General features: G+C 41.9%; 1 protein-coding gene across 3 annotated transcripts in view; it reads left to right on the plus strand.

Annotated features, from left to right (window-relative positions):
- The window catches only part of LOC125457287 (BEN domain-containing protein 2-like), a 142322-nt gene that overhangs the window by 112464 nt on the left and 9023 nt on the right, over positions 1 to 20835 (plus strand). For 2 of the 3 annotated variants that reach the window (XM_059650404.1, XM_059650406.1), the window contains 2 exons: positions 4419 to 4622; positions 12156 to 12482. In XM_059650404.1, the coding sequence (XP_059506387.1) occupies positions 4419 to 4622; positions 12156 to 12340 (389 nt within the window). In that variant the 3' untranslated portion in view covers positions 12341 to 12482. Of the gene's footprint in view, positions 1 to 4418; positions 4623 to 12155; positions 12483 to 20835 lie in introns of those variants that run through there. The other variant, XM_059650405.1, reaches the window with a different exon arrangement.

Consider the following 20835-nt stretch of genomic DNA (forward strand, 5'->3'; position numbering starts at 1 on the left):
TTGAAAATGAGCAACAAACTAGCAAACTCAAGTAGGAAGCACACAAACTCACTTCACCCACATAATAGAAGCATCACATTGACCCGTTGGATATGCATGCATGCATTTAGCATTGTGGAAGTGCTTCAAAAGCCACTTTATGAAGAAATTGAGGAACTCTCGGTAACGTTCCTGACGCTTGCAAATGGATTACTGAAGAACATACTGTCTAGGATTATGCTGCAACTTGGTGTTCCGCAGTCACCAAGCAGTGCTACAAATATGATTTATTGCATTCATTTAGAAGTATGCCTTTTTAAAAAATATATTTATTAATTGATAGGATGGGAGCATCCCTGGAAAGTCGAACATTTGGTGCCCATCTGAAATTCCTGAGTTGACCTTGTTAAACTGCTGCAGTGCACGTGGTAGGTAAACCCATTATGCTGTTAGGGACAAGTTCCAGGATTTTGATCCAACAACATGGAACGAATGGCTCTTTGGTTCCAAGCTAGGATGTTGTACGACTGGGAGGGAAACTTGCAGGGGGTGGTTTTCCCCTGCACCTGCAGCCTTTGCCCTTCTGGTTGGTAGAGGTCACGGGATTGGAAGGTGCTGTCAAAGGAGGCCCCACAGTGTTTTGTAGATGGTGTATCCTGCTGCTACTCGGTGGCGGAGAGAGTGGAATGTTGAAGGTGGTTAATGGGGTACAAATCAAGTGGGCTGTTTTGTCCTGGATGTTGTTGAACTTGTGGCTATTGCAACTTCCCTAATGGAGTACATTTTCTAAAACATTGATTTACAGACATAGTTTTAATCATAGTTTAGTTTTTGGTTGTAGCTGGATCTGTCAAAAATACAAGCAGATGGGTTTTTTTTGTTGCATTCTGATTTATTCTTTTCTCCCTCGGAAAGTGGACATGTTCTTGATCCAGAAAGCTTCCACTTCTAAAACATCTATCTGGCATGTAAATGTGTTTGCCAGAGGGGTGTATCGTGATTTTGTTTGGTTAGTTCTTTTGTCCAATTATGTTCACTGGTGTTTTGTTGGATTGTTTCATGCTTGACATTTTTTCAGCATGTGTTGTTGGAAGCTTTTCAAATTAAGAGCCTTCCCTATTTTTTTAAGGTGTGAATTATGATCACCAATGATCACCAATGAACTGCTATGATTGATTCAATGAGCATTAATTAAAAGATGTTCAGTAATCCAGAATCTGAGTATTGCTGGAACAAGACTCATTTGTTTGAATCTTTTTGCCTTGCACTCAATTTGCTAGAATAATTTGGGGAGAAACCACCATGAATGTGGCATGAGATAAGAGTGATAGATTGCCAGCTGGATTCTGGTAGAGGCATTGCCATGGAAAATGCAGCAGTTAGTGATGATTGACAATTAGCTGCCAGGCTTTGTTTAAATTCTACACCAGGCAGTTGAGTGTGCTTGATGAAGGCGCTGCCCTGAAAGTAGAACTAATGAATGGCTGTCAAGTATTTTGTTGAGTTAAAACAGCATTGCATGTACATATTATTCCTGTCTACAAAAAAAAACTAAGGCCAATGTCATATATAAATTAATACAACTATGTTATATATCTCAAATTGATTGTCAACATAACTCTTCACACGTTCTGGATTATCAAGCAAATGCTGTCCAGTTGTCAAATCACACCTCATGTCGGATTTCTTTTGGGTGTGCTTGGATACAGGCACTACCATGCTTGTTGTAACCAGCCAAGTGTCTGACATGATTCATCAGACTTTAGAATGTACGATCTACATAGCTAGCATCAGCCAAGCTTGCAGTGTGATGCACTTCTGACTACTGGAAGCTGCATATTTTAATGAGTGAGGCCTTGTTCTTTGTAGAGAGTAAGTAGCTTACAAGTAGCTTACTTGAACTGGTATTCTTGTGAATTGTCCTGATGAGTGTCTGTCAAAAGCTTCAGCAAAAGTGTTACTTGTTAGCAAAACTTTAATCTCAGGATTCATGCCTATGTGACAATGAAAACCTAAATTAAGCAAAGATGTAATTCTGTTTTCAGCATCTCCAGATTGTATTCTACGTAACTAGACGACCTGCTCATATTAACAACAGAAAGCTGACAAACAGAATCAGCTGTATTGTGGGAAATGCAATATTACAAACCAGGCAGTTGTGCTCCTGAGATGCTGCTTGGCCTGCTGTGTTCATCCAGCTACACACTTTGCCCAAACTTGTTCCTGAACTAAGAGAACAATCGCTACACAGTTCATACCAAGTCACAACATAAAAAGTGTTTTTCATAGACAATATCATTCAGCAAGTTTGAAAAATGACTGATGTTGAACTTTTAAAAAAAAACGTTTTGCTGATACAATGAACGTCTTTTGGAATTTGAAGCTAATGAGAATCTATCTTTGATTTAATTGTTTAACACTTGATCTAAAAGTTCTTGAAGCTTACACTTGACGCCTGTAAAGCGGTTCTCCGAGGCCCTACATTGGCACCTCTTTACGTGGGACACAGTAAAGTGTAAGAAAACTGGTGCAATATCCGGTTGATAATGGCTGCTCCAGTTTTCTTACACCTTATTGCTTGTGCTGGGCCCTCTTTTGTTTGTCATTTATGCAAATAATTTAGATGAGAATGCAGACGATATGCTTAATAAGCTTGTAGATGACACCAAAATTGATAGCACAGTAGACAGTGAAGAAGGTTTTCTAACCTACAAAGGAATCTCAATCAAATGGGCTAATGGACTAAGAAATGGCAAATGGAGTTCAATCTGGATAAATGCGAGGTATTGTATTTTGGTACAAAAAAACAAGGCTAGAACTTATACAGCTAATGGTACAGCCTTGGATAGTGTTGTAAGGACAGAGGAACCTAGAGGTTCAGGTACATAATTCTCTGAAGTTTGTGTCACATATGGACAGGGTGGTTAAAAAGGCATTTGGTGCACTTAACTTCATTGCTCAATCCTTTGAGTGTAGGAGTTGGGACATCATGGTGAGGCTGTACAGGATATTGATGAGGCCTCTTCTGGAATACTGTGTCCAGTTCAGGTTGCCCAGTTATAGGAAGGAAATTATTAAGCTGGGGAGGGTTCAGAAGAGATTAACCAGGATGTTGCCATGTATGGAAGGTTTGAGTTATAAAGAAAGGCTGGATTGTCTGGACTGTTCTCACTGAAGCATAGGAGGTTGAGAGGCCACCTTATAGAGGTTAAAAAAATAATGAGGCGTATAGATGGGCTTAATGGTAGTTGTCTTTTCCCTAGGATGGGGGATTTCAAGACTAGGGGGCACATTTTTAAGGTGAGAGGAGAGAGATTTAGAAACAGTATGAGGGGCAATTTTTTCTACACGGAATGCAATTCACATGTAGAATGAAATTCCTGAGGAAGTGGAGGATGTGGGTACAATTATAACATTTAAAAGATTTCTGAATAAGTGCATGATTTGGAAAGGTTTGGAGGGATATGCGACAGGAGCAGGCAGATTGGACTAGTTTAGTTTAGGATTCTGTTCATCATGGACTGGTTGGACTGAAAGGTCTATTTCCATGCTGTATAACTCTATGACCATGAAACCATTGTCAGCAAAAACCCATCTGGTTCAACAGTATCTTTTAGGGAAGGAAACTGCCATCCTTACCTGGTCTGGCCTACATGTAACTGCAGATCCACAGTGATTGACTCTTAACTATTCTAGCTGCAATTAGGAATGGGCAATAAATGTTGCCCATGATACTTGCATCTGGTGAAAAATATTAATCAGCAAACTTATTTCGCTTTGATCTTGTTTTGGACAAATCAGTCAAATGCTGCAGCAGTGTCAGTGGAAAGTCAACATTATATGAGTTATGAAAGGTGCACCAGAGAATCTCCAGAGAAATAGAGGTTGGACTGATTTGGACTGGCTATCAAATAACTGTAAGGCCTCCCTCACTATTCCAACAGTTCCAACTCCTAGGCAATCACTTCAGTAATCGCATTTTCTACGGTTGCTTTAAAAAATGACCAACAACAATGTGAAGTTTTAATAAAGACTAAGTAACAGATTGCATGGTATATTGAGAGATAGTTTGGAACATGTCATACTGAGGCTGCCATTTATCAGCAGGTGTAAAACTAACCTCCCAGCCAATGCTTTTATCATCTGTGCTTTTTCATTGAAACACTTATCAGGAGTAATCTGAGTTGTGACAAATATATAAGCTTTTATTGAAACATCTAGTTTGTTGAATAGATTGTAGAGCAATGATTATCCATTATGTTTTAGCAGTGTGGCTATGGAAAAGGCTTGAATAGCCTTTGTAAAACACTGTCGGCTGATTCACATCTTTTCCCATTGTTTGTGTGTGTGGAGAATTTTACAGGGTCTCTTTCACAGGTTGGAAATGGGTCCTTTGCATTCATGTTTTGACTCAATGTAATCTTTCCTTTTGTTTCAAGAGTGTCTAGGCAGAGCTGACCGAAAAGTGCAGTTACCAGCTTCTGTGATCCGTCTTGCCAAGCAGAGAGCTCGGCCTGAATTGGCAGCACGTTTCCTCATCAGGCACCTCTTCCCAGACAGCATTCTTCTCAGGAGTAACGTGTATGGAGCAATTCGGAAAGGGAAAGCTCCTCTTGACTGTAATAAAATAAATGCTATTCGAGGTGAGCTATAATCAATGTACCTTTAGTCCAGTACTCAATCCAGCTTTCTAGTAGAAGGCTTAATGTTTATCTTTTGTATATGAAATGAACATCTCCCTCTCTGTACAAGACAGTCCCTACTCCACCTGTTTGTAAACTCCTGACCTATATTGCTACACGATTAATGTGGCAATGTGCTTTGCTGATATTCAGTCACGTGATGTGGTTGATGCCCGTGGTGAGTTCCAAAGTGTAACTTCCTCATGTTGACATGCCCTTTGCTATGAATAGTGAAAAACTTGAGAAGATTTAAAAAGTTCCCCACAAGGCCAATTGGCTAACCAAGGCTACTTCTAGTCTTAAGGTGTGTATTTCCAACACAGAGTGGATGTTTTGTATGGCAAATGGCAAGTTCTGGAAAGTTTAGAGCTTCTTGAGAATTGTTGCAGCCCCACTCATGCAAGCGGTGAGGGTCTCATCACGTTTGTGACCTGTGCTGAGCTGTTCTTGGAGACCTTTTGGGAGTCAGAACATGAGAGACACACCAGGGAGTGCGCAGTCTTTGACCTCTGTAGTATCATGGCTACATATACCTGGTCCAGTTTATTTCCTGTCAGTGATAGCAGTGTGTTGGGGTGATCCACCAATATTATTACCATTGAATGTTAAGGAGGGAGAGTTTGTTGGGCTCAGTTTTGTTGGAAATGTTATTGCCTGACACTTGTACAGATAGGTTCCCCAGCTCTTCTCATTCCAAGCCCGGATATAGTAGGATGGTGAAGAAGAAAGCCATTCAGTTCATTAAGTCAGTGTTGGCCTTCTGTTGTAGTCGGGTCAGTCTCATTCATTCACTGTAGCCAAAATAGCCCTGTGACTTTACTTACCTCAGGTGCTCTTCCAATTTCCTTTTGAAATAATTGATTCCCTCTGCTTCCACCACCTTGTGGGCACTGAATTCCAGATCATTATTACTTGGTGTTTAGAAAGGGTCATCCTCACATCCCCTCCTGGTGGCTTGTGCTTGGGGTAGAGTGATGCCAACAATCTTCCTTTCTATTTTTAAAAGAAAACTGCAACAAGTTAGACAGGTTACCCCTGCTGGGGTAGTCCTCTTCTTTATGCTGAGTTTAAAGGCCTATCTTTATTTCAGCCGTGGAGGATAAACCTAGAACATAGAACAGTACAGCACAGAACAGGCCCTTCAGCCCACGATGTTGTGCCGACCATTGATCCTCATGTATGCACCCTCAAATTTCTGTGACCATATGCATGTCCAGCAGTCCCTTAAATGACCCCAATGACCTTGCTTCCACAACTGCTGCTGGCAACGCATTCCACGCTCTCACAACTCTCTATGTAAAGAACCCGCCTCTGACATCCCCTCTATTCTTTCCTCCAACCAGCTTAAAACTATGACCCCTCGTGTTAGCCATTTCTGCCCTGGGGAAATAGTCTGTGGCTATCAACTCTATCTATGCCTCTCATTATCTTGCATACCTCAATTAGGTCCCCTCTCCTCCTTTTCTCCAATGAAAAAAGTCCAAGCTCAGTCAACCTCTCTTCATAAGATAAGCCCTCCAGTCCAGGCAGCATCCTGGTAAACCTCCTCTGAACCCTCTCCAAAGCATCCACATCTTTTCTATAATAGGGTGACCAGAACTGGACGCAGTATTCCAAGTGCGGTCTAACCAAAGTTTTATAGAGCTGCAACAAGATCTCACGACTCTTAAACTGAATCCCCCTGTTAATGAAAGCCAAAACACCATATGCTTTCTTAACAACCCTGTCCACTTGGGTGGCCATTTTAAGGGATCTATGTATCTGCACACCAAGATCCCTCTGTTCCTCCACACTGCCAAGAATCCTATCCTTAATCCTGTACTCAGCTTTCAAATTCGACTTTCCAAAATGCATCACCTCGCATTTATCCAGGTTGAACTCCATCTGCCACACCTCAGCCCATCTCTGCATCCTGTCAATGTCCTGCTGCAGCCTACAACAGCCCTCTATACTGTCAACGACACCTCCAACCTTTGTGTCATCTGCAAACTTGCTGACCCATCCTTCAATCCCCTCATCCAAGTCATTAATAAAAATTACAAACAGTAGAGGCCCAAGGACAGAGCCCTGTGGAACACCACTCACCACTGACTTCCAGGCAGAATATTTTCCTTCTACTACCGCTCGCTGTCTTCTGTTGGCCAGCCAATTCTGTATCCAGACAGCTAAGTTCCCCTGTATCCCATTCCTCCTGACCTCCTGAATGAGCCTACCATGGGGAACCTTATCAAATGCCTTACTGAGGTCCATATACACCACATCCACAGCTCGACCCTCATCAACTTTTCTAGTCACATCCTCAAAGAACTCAATAAGGTTTGTGAGGGATGACCTGCCCCTCACAAAGCCGTGTTGACTGTATTTGATCAAGCCATGCTCTTCCAGATGGTCATAAATCCTATCCCTCATCCTTTCTAACACCTTGCAGACGACAGACGTGAGACCATTTTGAGTGTTAGAGGGAGTTGTCTGAACCATAAGATTTAGTTTATTGCACAACAGTAAAAAGTAACATTTGACTATTTAGGCATAATTACAAAGTCGATCATGGGCCAGAAATGATATGTCTATCCACATCAGGACTTTTTGCTACACTGCTTCTCCATTCAAAGACCGGGTGACATCACTGGATGGAGTTTAATGCAGCTTCAACAACAACCTTTCAGAGCCATGAGATTATACAACTTATCTTTTTACCAACAAATAGTTAATAGGAACACCTTTTCTCTTTCTCAACCCTGTCTCCTCATCTATCTTGTTGTCTTGTTCGTAAGTGCGCAGGAACTGTCTCCAGAGTCTATGCAATACAAATGCACAATCATCAGCAAACAGCCCATGCAGCTTTGTCATTAGAGGCAACAGGACAACAGCTAAACAAGTTGACTCAAGTTTTTTTTCATCCTCACAGCCAAAGCAACTCTAAAGAACTAAAACTGTATAGCAGAGATAAGAAGGTGTAGAGCTGGATAAACACAGCAGACCAAACAGCATCAGAGGAGCAGGAAGGCTGATGTTTCGGGCCTAGACCCTTCTTCAGAAATGGGGCAGGAGAGGGCAGTTCTGAAACAAATAGGGAGAGAGGGGGAGGCGGATAGAAGATGGATAGAGGAGAAGATAGGTGGAGAGGAGACAGACGGGTCAAGGAGGCAGGAATGGAGCCAGTAAAGGTGAGTGTAGGTGGGAAGTTAGGGAGGAGATAGGCCAGTCCAGGGAGGACGGGATGAGGTTAGGAGGAAGGAGATGGGGGTGGGGCTTGAGATGGGAAGAGGGGAGAGGTGGGAGGAAGAACAGGTTAGGGAGGTGGGGTCGAGCTGGGCTGGTTTTGGGATGTGGTAGTGGGAGGGGAGATTTTGAAGCTTTTGCAGATTTTCCAGCCTCTGCAGTTCCTACTATCTCTATAACTGTATAGCTTTTATCTCCTTCTCTGCCGCAATCGCTCTATTTGTAAACTCATGACATATTTCTCCATGATTAATGTTATATTTCATTTTTTTGGAGGAAGAAGTAGGGTTATAGTTAAGAAAACTGCACTCTCTGTCACTCAAGAAAACATGGAATTTTCTTTTTCTTTCACTGATGAACTAGTTTATTTGCCATGTTAAAAAGGAAAAATGAAACTGTTGTGACTGACCAGGAGAGTGTTAAAGTGTGCAGTGACCTTTCTTTGCCTCGTGTAACAGTAGTAGATTGATAACCTGATTGGCTTGGCAACAATTTTAATGTGGATCTGGAAGCGCACCTGGGCGAGAACAGGTAAGGTGACAGGTTTTCTTTGCCAAAGCAGGTTAGAGAATCATTTGGGTTTGTGTGACAGACAACTTTGCCCCCATCAGTTTTGCACCGTGACTTCAAGCTCAATTATCCTAGATCTGATGAACACACAAAGTTGAAATAATAATCTATTGTTATCAAACTGTTATGCATTGCCAAGAATTTTTACTTACTTACAATTCCCAGCATTTGTATTTTTTTCTCCGCCCTCCCACAACAGCTTTTCCAGATGATCATCTTGCAGTTTGTATGGGTTTACGACAATTTTCTTCATCAATGTGTGACTGACTGATTCTGTGACTAGTTTGGGTCTGTCCTGTTACAGTGGAGGATGGTTGTGGTTGTTGGAGGACTGGGGACGAGGTTTCAGGCTTTCCTCAGAATAACGCCCTGGATCCAGCTGCATTTGGCTATTGCTTCAATAAACACTCTGTTTCCATCACAAGACCAGAAGTGGGGGCCTTTACTGATAACTGTCCAGTGCTCCGCTCACAATTTCTCATAATGAGGCAGTCCATTGCTACTGTCAGCAAAATGCTGAAATTTGGATTGACAGAATGCAGAGCTGGGCTGAGAAATGGCAGATGGAGTTCAACCTGGATAAATGCGAAGTGATGCATTTTGGAAGGTCGAACTTAAATGCTGAGTATATGATTAAAGGCACGATTCTCGGCAGTGTGGAGGAACAGCGGGATCTTGGTGTTCAAGTGCATAGCTCCCTCAAAGTTGCCACCCAGGTGGATAAGGTTGTTAAGAAAGCATATTCATTAACAGGGGGATCGAGTTTAAGAGCCGTGAGGTTATGCTGCAGCTCTACAAAACCCTGGTGAGACCACACTTGGAATACTGTGTCCAGTTCTGGTCACCCTATTATAGGAAAGATGTGGAGGCTTTGGAGAGGGTGCAAAGGCGGTTTACCAGGATGCTGCCTGGACTGGAGGGCTTGTCTTACAAGGAGAGGTTGACTGAGCTCGGACTTTTCTCTCTGGAGAGAAGGAGGAAGAGAGGTGACCTGATCGAGGTGTACAAGATAATGAGAGGCATGGATAGAGTCGATAGCCAGAGACTTTTCCCCAGGGCAGGATTGACTGCCACTAGAGGTCACAGTTTTAAGGTGTTAGGAGGAAGGTATAGAGGAGACGTCAGAGGGAGGTTCTTCACCCAGAGAGTTGTGAGCGCATGGAATAGTTTACCAGTGGTAGTCGTGGAAGCAGAGTCATTAGTGACATTTAAGCGACTGCTGGACATGCACATGGACAGCAGTGAATTGAGGGGAATGTAGGTTAGGTTATTTTATTTTTGGATTAAGATTATTCCACGGCACAACATCGTGGGCCGAAGGTCCTGCACTGTGCTGTACTGTTCTGTGTTCTAAATAACATTGCCTGGCATTTGTGCAGCACCAATGACCATCTCCAACCAGATAGAATCTAACTATTACCCCATGACATTTAGTGGCATTGTCAACACTGAATCCCCCACTATCAACATTGTGGGGGTTACCATTGACCAGAAACTGCCCTGGACGAGCCATACTGCAGCAGTACGAACAAGTCCGGGGCTAATTGCAACTGATGGTGCCTGTTGAAAAGACAGGAATCAGGACCAACTTTGGAAGCTGTTGACATCTTCAGGGGTTTGTCAGGGGGTTTAGCGGGGAGCTACTTTGCAGTAGCTCTTTGCCTGAGTATTAAAATCCTGCCTGTACAGTTATATGGTCAGTCAGAGTTTGGGATGGCACATCAGCTCAAAGATAGGGCTTCTCAGAATAGCTGAACTAACTTGAATTTCTGAGGTCACAACAACCAGAGGAACGGAAAGGATGTCTGTGTGAACTGCTGCCGAGGTTTGTCTCTCCCTTGAGTCGACATCCTGCAGTGGGATCTGGGGGGCAGCAGTGAGTTGACCTTTCCCAAGGCAAGAGTCGAGCCTATTCAACCAAGGAAGCCAGCAATAAAAGAGAGGTGTCTCTAATGTGGAGATGGTGCACCAAGAGGTTTCAGTATGGCAGGGAAGATGAATGGCAACAATCTGCCCGGCATTTTCCTGCATAGCATCACACAGGTTGTCAAACTTTGCAGTTCATTCGTCAGGTGTTCACACCTCACCTCTCAATCTGTACATGCTAACCACTAATGCTTGTTCTCATCCTTTATGCCTTCAGTACGTTATCTCACAAACACTCTGCACAGACATTGTTTCATTGCCTCCTCATGTGTTCTATTTCTAATGCTCAGATGTTTTTACTTTCTTTACTTGTGGGGGAAAAAAGAGGACACAAACCCACAGATAGAAAGAGGTCCTGGGGTTGGATCAGGGAGAGTTCAGGGTGGTATCGCTATAGCCGCCGTGACCTGCGCTGGCATTGCTTGCCCACCTGCTTGAATGAGCAGGAAGGTTTTCTTCAAGGAGTGCAAGATCTGCCCGAAGACCCTGAGCTTTCTGAGGCACTGGAAATGCAGACGTTTTGAAACATTTGATCCTCTCCCTGTAAACCCAGGACTGTGGGTCTCACACCCAGGGAGGTGGAGAAGGTGAGGCAGCCGGTGACGTTGCAGTTAGTGCAGTCTATTTGCATCAGAGGTAAAGGGTGGAGTTGTATAAGCTTCTGTCCTGCCACAGTAAAGACCAGCAGCAGGGAAGCACATTGAATGTGAGCAAAGTGCTTATTGGGTAAAACAATGGCAGTCTCTTGTCTGGCACTGAAAGCACTGTCGAAGAAGGAGTTATCTGAGCAGCAGCATCTTCATTGGCTGTGACAGCAGCTCTCCAGATTTCCTTAAGAAATATTCCCTGTTGTGCACTCACCTCAATAAACCTGTTGAAATATGGAAAGAACAGGACATATCTTTGGGCTAAAAACCTACATGAATATTCTGATTGCTTAACTCACAGCTCCAAGGAAATATCTGCGCATCTATACACCCATCCAGGTAAAACCGAGATGCGAATGGGTGGGTGCCAGAATGCTAACAGGGGCTTCAACTGCCTGATTCTACCTGAGGTATCCAAACTTTGCCCTTTTAAAGTACCCCACTGTGGCAGTGACTTAGTGCCTGTTTCTCGATACAACTGTCCACAAGGCACAATCAGGAGTGTGATGGAATAATCACCATGAGCCCAGAATGAGTGCAGCTCCAACAACACTGAAGAAGCTCAGCACTACCCAGCACACAGCAACCTGCTTGACTGGCATCCCATGCATCACTTTGAGCATCCGTTCCTATTTTGTGCTGCAGTGTGTGACTTCCATAAGATGCACTGCAGATACTTGCCAAGGCTTCTTCCACAACCCTTCCAAGCCACCAGCTCTACCGTCCAGAAGATGCAGGCAACAAGTACATGGAAACTCCACCACCTACAAATCCTCAAAGTCTCACACCATCCCAATGCAATACAATATCATTTGTCTTTCATCAGCAGGGTCAGAGTCTTGGAGCTCAATTCCTAGCAGCACTATGAGAATACCTACTCCACTTGGAGTGCAATGGTTCAAGAATGCAGCTGACTACCCTCTCCTCAGGGGCAGTCAGGGACCAGCCACAACAGCTGGCCTCCCTAGCAATTTCCACATCCAAAAAACCAAATAAACTCCTTCACATATGCTTTTATATTTCTTTAATCATTTGAAGATGTCTGAAAAATGCAGGACCTCTCAGAAATTTTTAAACTGTTGTTTATCATATTAAGATATAATTCTGATTGGTTTCCATCTTTGCTTAGAATTTCTAGCGGATCACTTCCCAGGTTTCGACCTGACTGAGGATGGCAAAGACTGGAAAGTGTGCGTTGATGCAATTAATGGTGTCATTCGTTGTCTCCGATATGAACTTAAGAAGACACCCCAAGGGAGGTCATTCCTTAAACATTATTCATCGCCACTCAAGACCCAAACAGACTTGGAATGACATGTAAGGCCAGTCTACCACTGACTCTAGTTATGTGGTCTTATACATATATCACAAATTAATCTTATGACATTTTGTGGTGGAAGGAAAATGTGGAAGAGTTTAATGTGAAGACTATTAAAGTGGGCATTATTATCTAAAAGATGATTTTGTTTCCTGTTTACCAGTTGTGATAGATACAGCACATAACTATACTTTCACTTCAGTTTGAGTAAACAACATTGATGGATGATGCAACAGTGAAATATTCATACCAAGCCCCTGACCTTGCTTAAAATTGACATTGCAATAGCAGATGCATTGTTTTAAGTTGTTACTTGCCTCTTAATGCATAAAGGTAGGAGTTGCCTTACATGATTTAATGAAATCCAGTACCCATGCAAACTTCAGTACTAATAATGCCATGAAATGCTGCTGTCATTTAAACTCAGGGTATCATTAATGGGGTCACAGGTTTGAAAGCACAGTGCTCACCCCCCGCCCCCCTCAAATGTTCCCATGACTAACTTTGGTTCTTGGAATTTGGAGTTGCCTGAAAAGGAGACAAATGCCTGACAGGTCCAACTTTTCATCTGCATGATGGTTCCCAATGACGTCTCTGATAGCCTAACCACTTTTTAAATTCTGGTCTGCACAGAGGCAGCATTGCATTTTTCTTGCTGGTCTGGGGCAAAGCAGGAAAGGATAAGAACGAGAAAAATATTGTGAAAATAAGCTCTTTCCTTCTCAAGGAAGGCTAAGGTTTGCCCTGCCGCCAACACCCTACACCCGCGAAGCAGACAACTCTTAAGTGCCCACCGCCTGTGTGGGTCGCAACTCAATGGGTTAAGCCTCAATTCAGCAGCAGTAGTTGAGTTTCCAGCTCATCTGCCCAACACCCGACTGCAGGCAAATGCTCAGCTCCACAATTCAATAAGAGACGTTAAGAACATTAGAGAATGGGAGTTACAGAATTTATGAATGCTTCCTGGTTTGTACCCAGGCACACTAGATTGCACCTATTCTTATGTTGTTATGTACAAATATCTTGTCACACAGTGCTGCAAAATTTCTTTTCTCAAGACCTTTGAGTACAGGAGTTGGAGGTCATGTTGAGATTGTACAGGATGTTGGTGAGGCCTTTTCTGGAGTACCAAGTGCAGTTCTGGTTGCCCTGTTTATAGGAAGGATGTTTTTAAACTGGAGAGGGTTTATAAAAAATTTACCAGGTTGTTGCCGACAATGGAGGATTTGAGGCAGAAGTATAGGCTGGGACGTTTTCAGTGGATCATAGGAGGTTGAGGGGTGACCTTTTTTATAAGCTTATACAATCATTGATAAGGTGAATGGCATATTTTTATAGTGAGAAGAGAAAGCTATTTAAAGGGGACATGAGGGGCAACTTTTTTTACGCAGTGGTTTGTGTATGGGCTCAATTGTGAGATGAAGTGATGGGTGCAGGTACAGTAACAACATTAAGAAGACATTTTGATAAGTATATGAGTAGGAAAGGTTTGGAGGGATATAGGCCAACACAGGCAGCTGGGACTAGTTTAGTTTGGGAACATGGTTGTGGTGGACTGATTGGACTGAAGAGTTTTTTTTAATGCTGTATGACTCCAGTATACATCCAATATCCTCTTTAATCTGTTGGCATCACCCTTGCAGAAAATAAAGCACAAATGTAAATACAAGTCAATTTTCCAAGCTTGTCAGGGTAATAAGTCTTTGTTTTGCCTTTAATTCAGTAGTTGGCCATGCGGCCACATCCCTGATCATTTTCAAAGACGGAATTACCCAAAAAGATTTGCTTCACATTTGCCTTTCAATGTTGTTGTAGGTTCTTTATAAATATGCGTTGCTGTTTTGAGGCACATCCCATTTTAGCATTACATACTTAACTGCTCATCTGTGTAATCCACACACTCAGATTTGAGCCAACACACAGTTTACTTTAAAGCTCTGAATGAGGTTGAAAAAGAAAATCATGTACGTAGTGCATGGAATTTGCAGATGGTCAAAGAACCGATTATTAAAGGTACAAGGTCATTTGTTTATGAGCCTATATACTGAGGTTGCAGCCAAATAACAAAGCTTCCAGTCAGGCTTTTCATAATTAAGTCTTACTTGTCATGTCAAAATACAACAATATCAAGAGTTTCAGTTTCCTGGGAGTTGACTGATTAACTTTCACTTGAAGTGTCAGCCAGACATTGAATTACAAGCAGACAAAGAAGGTAAAGTTGGATAAACATTTACAGAGTAAGGTAACTTTGAACTGCAGGCAGCTGAAGAGAAAAGCACAGCTGATAAAATGTGTTACAACAAGTTTAACAAATGAACTCGCTCAGAAATGTAACACAGTCACAGAAGAAAAGCTGGTGGGTGAATTGTCGGGAAAATGAGCGGGGAAAGAAAGAAACAAACAGTGCCTGAATTTAAATCTAAAACTAGAATCTGATCAGTGTGGTAATGACTTTTAAAAAAATTCTCTAAGTAGTCTGTTCCTGGGCTGTTGGATAACTGGTGCTGGTTAATTCTGGCTATAATGCAAATTTGCATTCTATTCCCTAACAAAGTAAACAGTTTGGCTTAATTTTGTATGTTCAAGCAAATTCTCCACTGATGTGAAAAAGGAACAAGAAAAATTTGCATTCATCTAGCAGGGTTCATATGTGCCTGATGTTTTAAATGCTTTCCAGCCAATGAAGTTCTGTTGCATCGTAGCCACTGCCGTAATGTGGGAAACGCAACAGTGAATTTGCACAAGTTGCAAACTCCCACAATGAGCAATTTGATAATGAACAGAAAATTTGTATTTTTTGTGTGTGTGTGATGGTGAGAGAAGATAATCAAGTGTGAATTTTAGCCCATCCTCCTCCTTTCGTTTCAGAAATAAAATACTGCAGATGCTGGAAATCTGAAACAAAAAAACAAAGTGCTGAAAACACTCAGATCAGGTACTGTTCTGGAGAGAAACAGAACCATCAGGCAGAATTTAATCCAGGCAACAAGGTTGTTGCCCACTAGCTGGAGAGTCTTGAGAACTCCACATTACCTGTGTTGGCAAAGGACAGCTTCATTGCCTATCCTCTGGGACAGAGGTGGACATTCCCCGGGATCTAGGAACCTGGGGCTCATAGTGAGCTGCACGCAAAACGGGGAGAGGTATCAGAAAGTAAAGGAAACAGGGCGGCTATCGCTATCAATCCCGTCCCTATGATGGGTCCCTTGATCAGGCTGCGAGTGACTTTGCAGGATCTCTCCAAAGCAATATTTTACTCCTACCCTAGAACTAGAGGAATAATGCAGGGCAGAACGGGGCCATTCAGCCCATTTTGTCCATGCTAATCTAAAAAAACTCAGATGCCTGCAACGGTAGTAGATTCGCCAACTTTAGGTACATTTAAGTCATCATTGGACAAGCATATGGACGTACTTGGAATAGTGTAGGTTAGATGGGCTTCAGATCGGTATGACAGGTCGGCATAACATCAAGGGCTGAAGGGCCTGTACTGTGCTGTTATGTTCTATGTTCTATGCCCTTCCTAATCCCATTTTCCTACCCATACTCATATAGCACTTAAGGTGCAGATCCAGGTACCTTTTGAAAAATTTGAGGGTCTCTGTTTCCACCACCAACTTACGCTGTGAATCCAGACACCCACCACCCTCTGCATGAAAAGGGTTTTTCCTCATGGCCCATCTAAACCTTCTGCCACTTGGCTCAAATCTGTGACCCCTGGTTTTTGTACTCTGTAGCAAGGGGATACAAGTTCCTCCTGTCTCCCCTATCTCTACCCTTCACAATTTTGTTCACCACAATCATTTCACCCTTCAGCCTTCTGTGCTCCAAGAAAACAACCCCAACTTTTCCAATAAAAGCCGGAAGAACAGCGGTTCCTGTAAATCAGGAACAAAAACAGACGTTGCTGGAAAAGCTCAGCAGGTCTGGCAGCATTGTGAAGAAAAATCAGAGTTATGTCTCTGACCTGGTGACCCTTCCTCAGAACTGATGGTAACTAGGAAAATGTCAGTTTGTATGCATAAGGTAGGGTGGAGGGAAGGGAAAGGAGTAAGTGATAGATGGGAATAGAGCCCAAAAAGAGAGACGAGCACTTTACAGATGCTGCTGGACCTGCTAAGCATTTCCAGCAATGTCTGTTTTTGTACCAACTTTCCTAATTTCACCTCATATATGCAATTTTCCAATTCTGGCAACCTTCTAATAGATCTTCTCTGTACTCTCCATACTGCATACTTCAGGTGTGTCCTCACCAATCTTATACAGATTCACCAATGTATCCCTACTTTTGGATTCTATACCTCTGTCAATGAAGCTCAGCATTCCATATGCCTCTACAACCTTATCTGCCTGTGCTTCATGCCCAAGATCTCACTTCATTTACCTCTCTCAGTATATTCCAGTTTATTGTGTATTCCCTTTTAATTTCTGACCTCTGTAAATGCATTAGCTTGCACTTATTAGAGTTGAACTCTATCTGCCACTTTCCTGCCCGTTTCACCAAAAAATCTCTATACTTTTGGAGCTTACAGCTATCTTCTAAACAGTCAATTTTTGTGTCATCTGCGCACTTCCCACTTGTGCCTCCTAAGTTACAGTCTAAACTGCTAATACATAAAACAAACAGCAAGAGTTCCAATATGGAGCCTTGCTTTCTATCTGCCAGGGCAGCAATTGATTTCTTGTTAGTAAGACAGCATTGTGCACATTTTGCTACATTACCCTATATCCAATGGGCTTTTACTTTTTTGACCAATAAGCCAGGTGAATCTTGTCAAGTGTCTCACTAAAGTCTATGCCGGCAACATCCACTACACTATCTTCATTCACCCTCCTTGTCACTTCCTCAAATTTTGAAGGCATGATCTTCCCTAACAAAGCCATACTGACTGTCCCTGACTAGCCCTTGCCTCTCTAAGTGAAAGTTTATCTGATCTCTCAGGATTGATTCTAACAATTTGCCCATCACTGAAGTAAGACTAACTGATCTATAGTTGTTTTGGTGTTTCATTTGTACCCTTTTCAAACAACATAACCACATTTGCATTCCTCCGGTCCTCTAGCATCTCACCTGTGACTAGTGAAGATTGGAAAATAATCCTCAGTGCATCTGCTATTTCCTCCTTGATCTTCTTCCACATCCTATGGGGCAATCCATCTGTCCCTGGTGACCTATCTACCTTCAAGTATTCCAACCCTTCCAACATTTCCCCTCTTGTAATGATTATTTTGTCCAATATTTCACACTGCTCCTCTTGGATTACTATATCCACATGATCCCTTTGCTTTGTGAATCCAGAGATGAAAAAAATTATTTACATATTTCCCATATTCTCTGTACCTTCACACAAGTTCTCTTCTTCATCTCTGATGGGACCCATGTTTTCCTTATCTATCCTTTTGCTCTTTATATGCTGGTAAAACACCTTTGGTTTTCCTTTATCTTGCTTGCTAATATTGTTTTCATGCCCTCCCTTTTCTTTCCTTGATCCCTGTACTTTATAGGCTCCTATAGGCTATCTGCAGCATTGAATTTTTTGTAACTATCTTAAGCTTTACTTTTCTGTTTAATATTCCCCTGTATTTTGCTAGATCACCATGGTGGCCGTGATTCCTGTTTTTGGCGGGGAGTTGTCTGCTTCATCCCTAAGGATCTCACTTTTTAGCACCTCCCATTGATTTGCCACTGATTTATCCTTTAACAACCCTATCCAGTCCACCTCTGACAAATCACTTATCAGTTTTTTGTTAAGTTTGCCTTCCCTCAGTTTAAAAACTGTACTCCTGATTTAAAGCAGCCCTTTTCCATAATAATACTAAATCTAACCGAATTATGGTCACTATCCTTCGTATGTTACCCACTGTCACTTCACCCATTTTCCCATCTTCATTTCCTAAAACTAAATCTAGAATTGTGTCTCCTCTTATTGGGCTTGCCATGTGTTTTTAAAAATTTCCTGGACAGAACATGATTATTTCACCCTCAATGCCCATTGCATTGTCTGAAAGCCAATGAATAGGGGATAGTTAAAGTTTCCTACTATGATTGCCCTTTTATTCCTACATGAAGAAATTTGTCTACATTTGTGTTCTTCTATCTCCCTCTCACTATAAAGTGGGGGGGGGGTGCGGGCAGTGGTGTCCTAGCCCTGTTACCTTCTCCCTACCACCCTGCATACTGTTATTTTACAAAAAATAGTCCAGGTCCCTTTCTGAATTCCTTGATTGAAGCTGAGTCCACCACATTCTCCGACAATATCTTGCAGATTTTAACCACATACTGCTTTACTCTCATGAAGACAGACCCAGAACAATAAATATTCCCTGTTTCATTCCCCATGGCAACACCTCAACCAATCAGAGTTGACTTTTTTTTTCTGAATTTCAACAAAAGCTTAAGGAATAACGGCAATTGAACCAGGAATTGTTGGAGAAACTCTGCAGGTCGAGGAAGATCTGTGGTGAGAGAAACATATTTGACTTTTCAAGTCAAGTGACCCTTCTTCAGAACTGGATGCTGTCAGATCTGCTGAGTTTCTTCAGCAATTTCTGTTTTTGTTTTGCATCTTCATCTACAATTCTTTGTTTTATCTTAAAGAATAACATTTTGACCGAATGAAGTCTACTTTCCAATCAGTCCCCCATACAAATTGTGATTTCCTTTGAAATTTTATATTCTTGCATCTGCCCTGATGACTGCAAGATGAATAACTTTAACAACATGTCAATTTTTTTAGCAATAAAACAATTTATTTATTTTTGTCAACTTCAAACAAATGGACAAGCAAGTTATTGCTAGTAAGAAAATGGGAGGTGATGGCCTAGTGGTATTATCACTGGACTGTTAATCCAGAGACTCGGATAACGTTCTGGGCACCTGGGTTTGAGTCCCACCATGGCAGATGGTGGAATTTGAACTCAATAAATATCTGGAATTAAGAATCTAATGATGACTGTGAATCCATTGTCAATTGTCGGAAAAATCCATCTGGTTCACTAATGTCCTTTAGCGAAGGAAACTGCCATCCTTACCTGGTCTGGCCTACACGTGACTCCCAGACCCACAGCAATGTGGTTGACTCTGAACTGCCCTCTGGGCAATTAGGGATGGACAATAAATGCTGCATAGCCAGTGATGCCCTCATCCTGTGAATGAATAAAGAAAAAAATAGTCACCAGGATCAGCAAACATAACCAAGTGGAGCAGAGATGGCCATTTTGCCCCAGGAGAATGTTATAGCTTTCAATTAGATTGTGGCCAATCTGTCCTTACTCCACTTAACCTTCCCTATCTCCTTATCCCATGATTCCTTTAGCTCCAAAAATATATTGATCGCAATCTTGTACTGAAAACTGAGCATCCACAGCCCCATGAGGTGCAGAATTCTAAAGATTCACAACAGCAAGATTACTCCTTATTGTCGTCCTTTCATTGAAAATATGAGGCCCAAATCTAAACTCTTCAACCAAATGAAACAGCCTCTCAACAATTACAATGTTGAGCTCAATAAGGAGTTTAAGTACTTTAGTAAATCATCTCTCATTCTCTAAAAGTTCAGAAAATGTAAGCTGTTCAATTCAATCTTTCCTCATACGACAGCTCTAACATCCCAGTGAATTTTTGTCTCATCCCCATAGGATGTGTATCAATCCTTAGGTACGGTGCCCAAATTACGCACAGTATACCATTTGTGGTCTCACCAGATCCCAATATAATTGCAAGCAAGATTTATTTACACTTATGTTTCAATTCCTTTAATAAGGCTGACCAGAGTGAGCTCTTAACACAGAACACTACAGACTATGAAAATCTTTTTATACAACTATGTGAAGAATGTCAGATTAAGCCTTTTAGTTCTGACATTGCTGTTATTTGATCTCTGTGTACTAAATAAAGGATATTTTCACACCACACATATTCAATTCTCACCAAAAACATGGGTGTTGATTATATTGAAGATAATAAACATCAAACCATAACAGAATAATAACAGATGTTGCGTTCAGGCCAGCAATAATTCTTACAGAACCCATTGCACAAATTATTCATAGAAAATAAACAAAGAACTGGAAATAGAGTAGGATAATACGTTGGCACATTGTGAGCCAAAGTACTGTGCTGTACTGTTCTATGTTTCTATGTAACTGGAGATGCTGGACATCTGAAACAAAAACAAATTGCTGGAGAAACTCAGCAGGTCTGGCAGTATCTGTGGAGAGAAAGCAGAGTTATGTTTCAAGTCCAGCAAAGGGACATTAGACCCGAAATATTAACTCTGCTTTCTGTCTACAGATGCTGCCAGACATGCTGAGTTTCTCCAGCAATTTCTGTTTTTGACGCAAAATATTCAATTGCATTAACCTGGCATATCTTGATTTACTTAACATTTCTCTGTCAATTGCAAATAACCTAATCTGAACCATATGTTGGCCCCTGTCATATAGAACACATTCTTACATGAGAACAATATTTGGTGGGAATGGTAAGGGC

The sequence above is a fragment of the Stegostoma tigrinum genome, chromosome 12 (genome assembly GCF_030684315.1).
Source record: "Stegostoma tigrinum isolate sSteTig4 chromosome 12, sSteTig4.hap1, whole genome shotgun sequence".
NCBI lineage: Eukaryota > Metazoa > Chordata > Chondrichthyes > Orectolobiformes > Stegostomatidae > Stegostoma > Stegostoma tigrinum.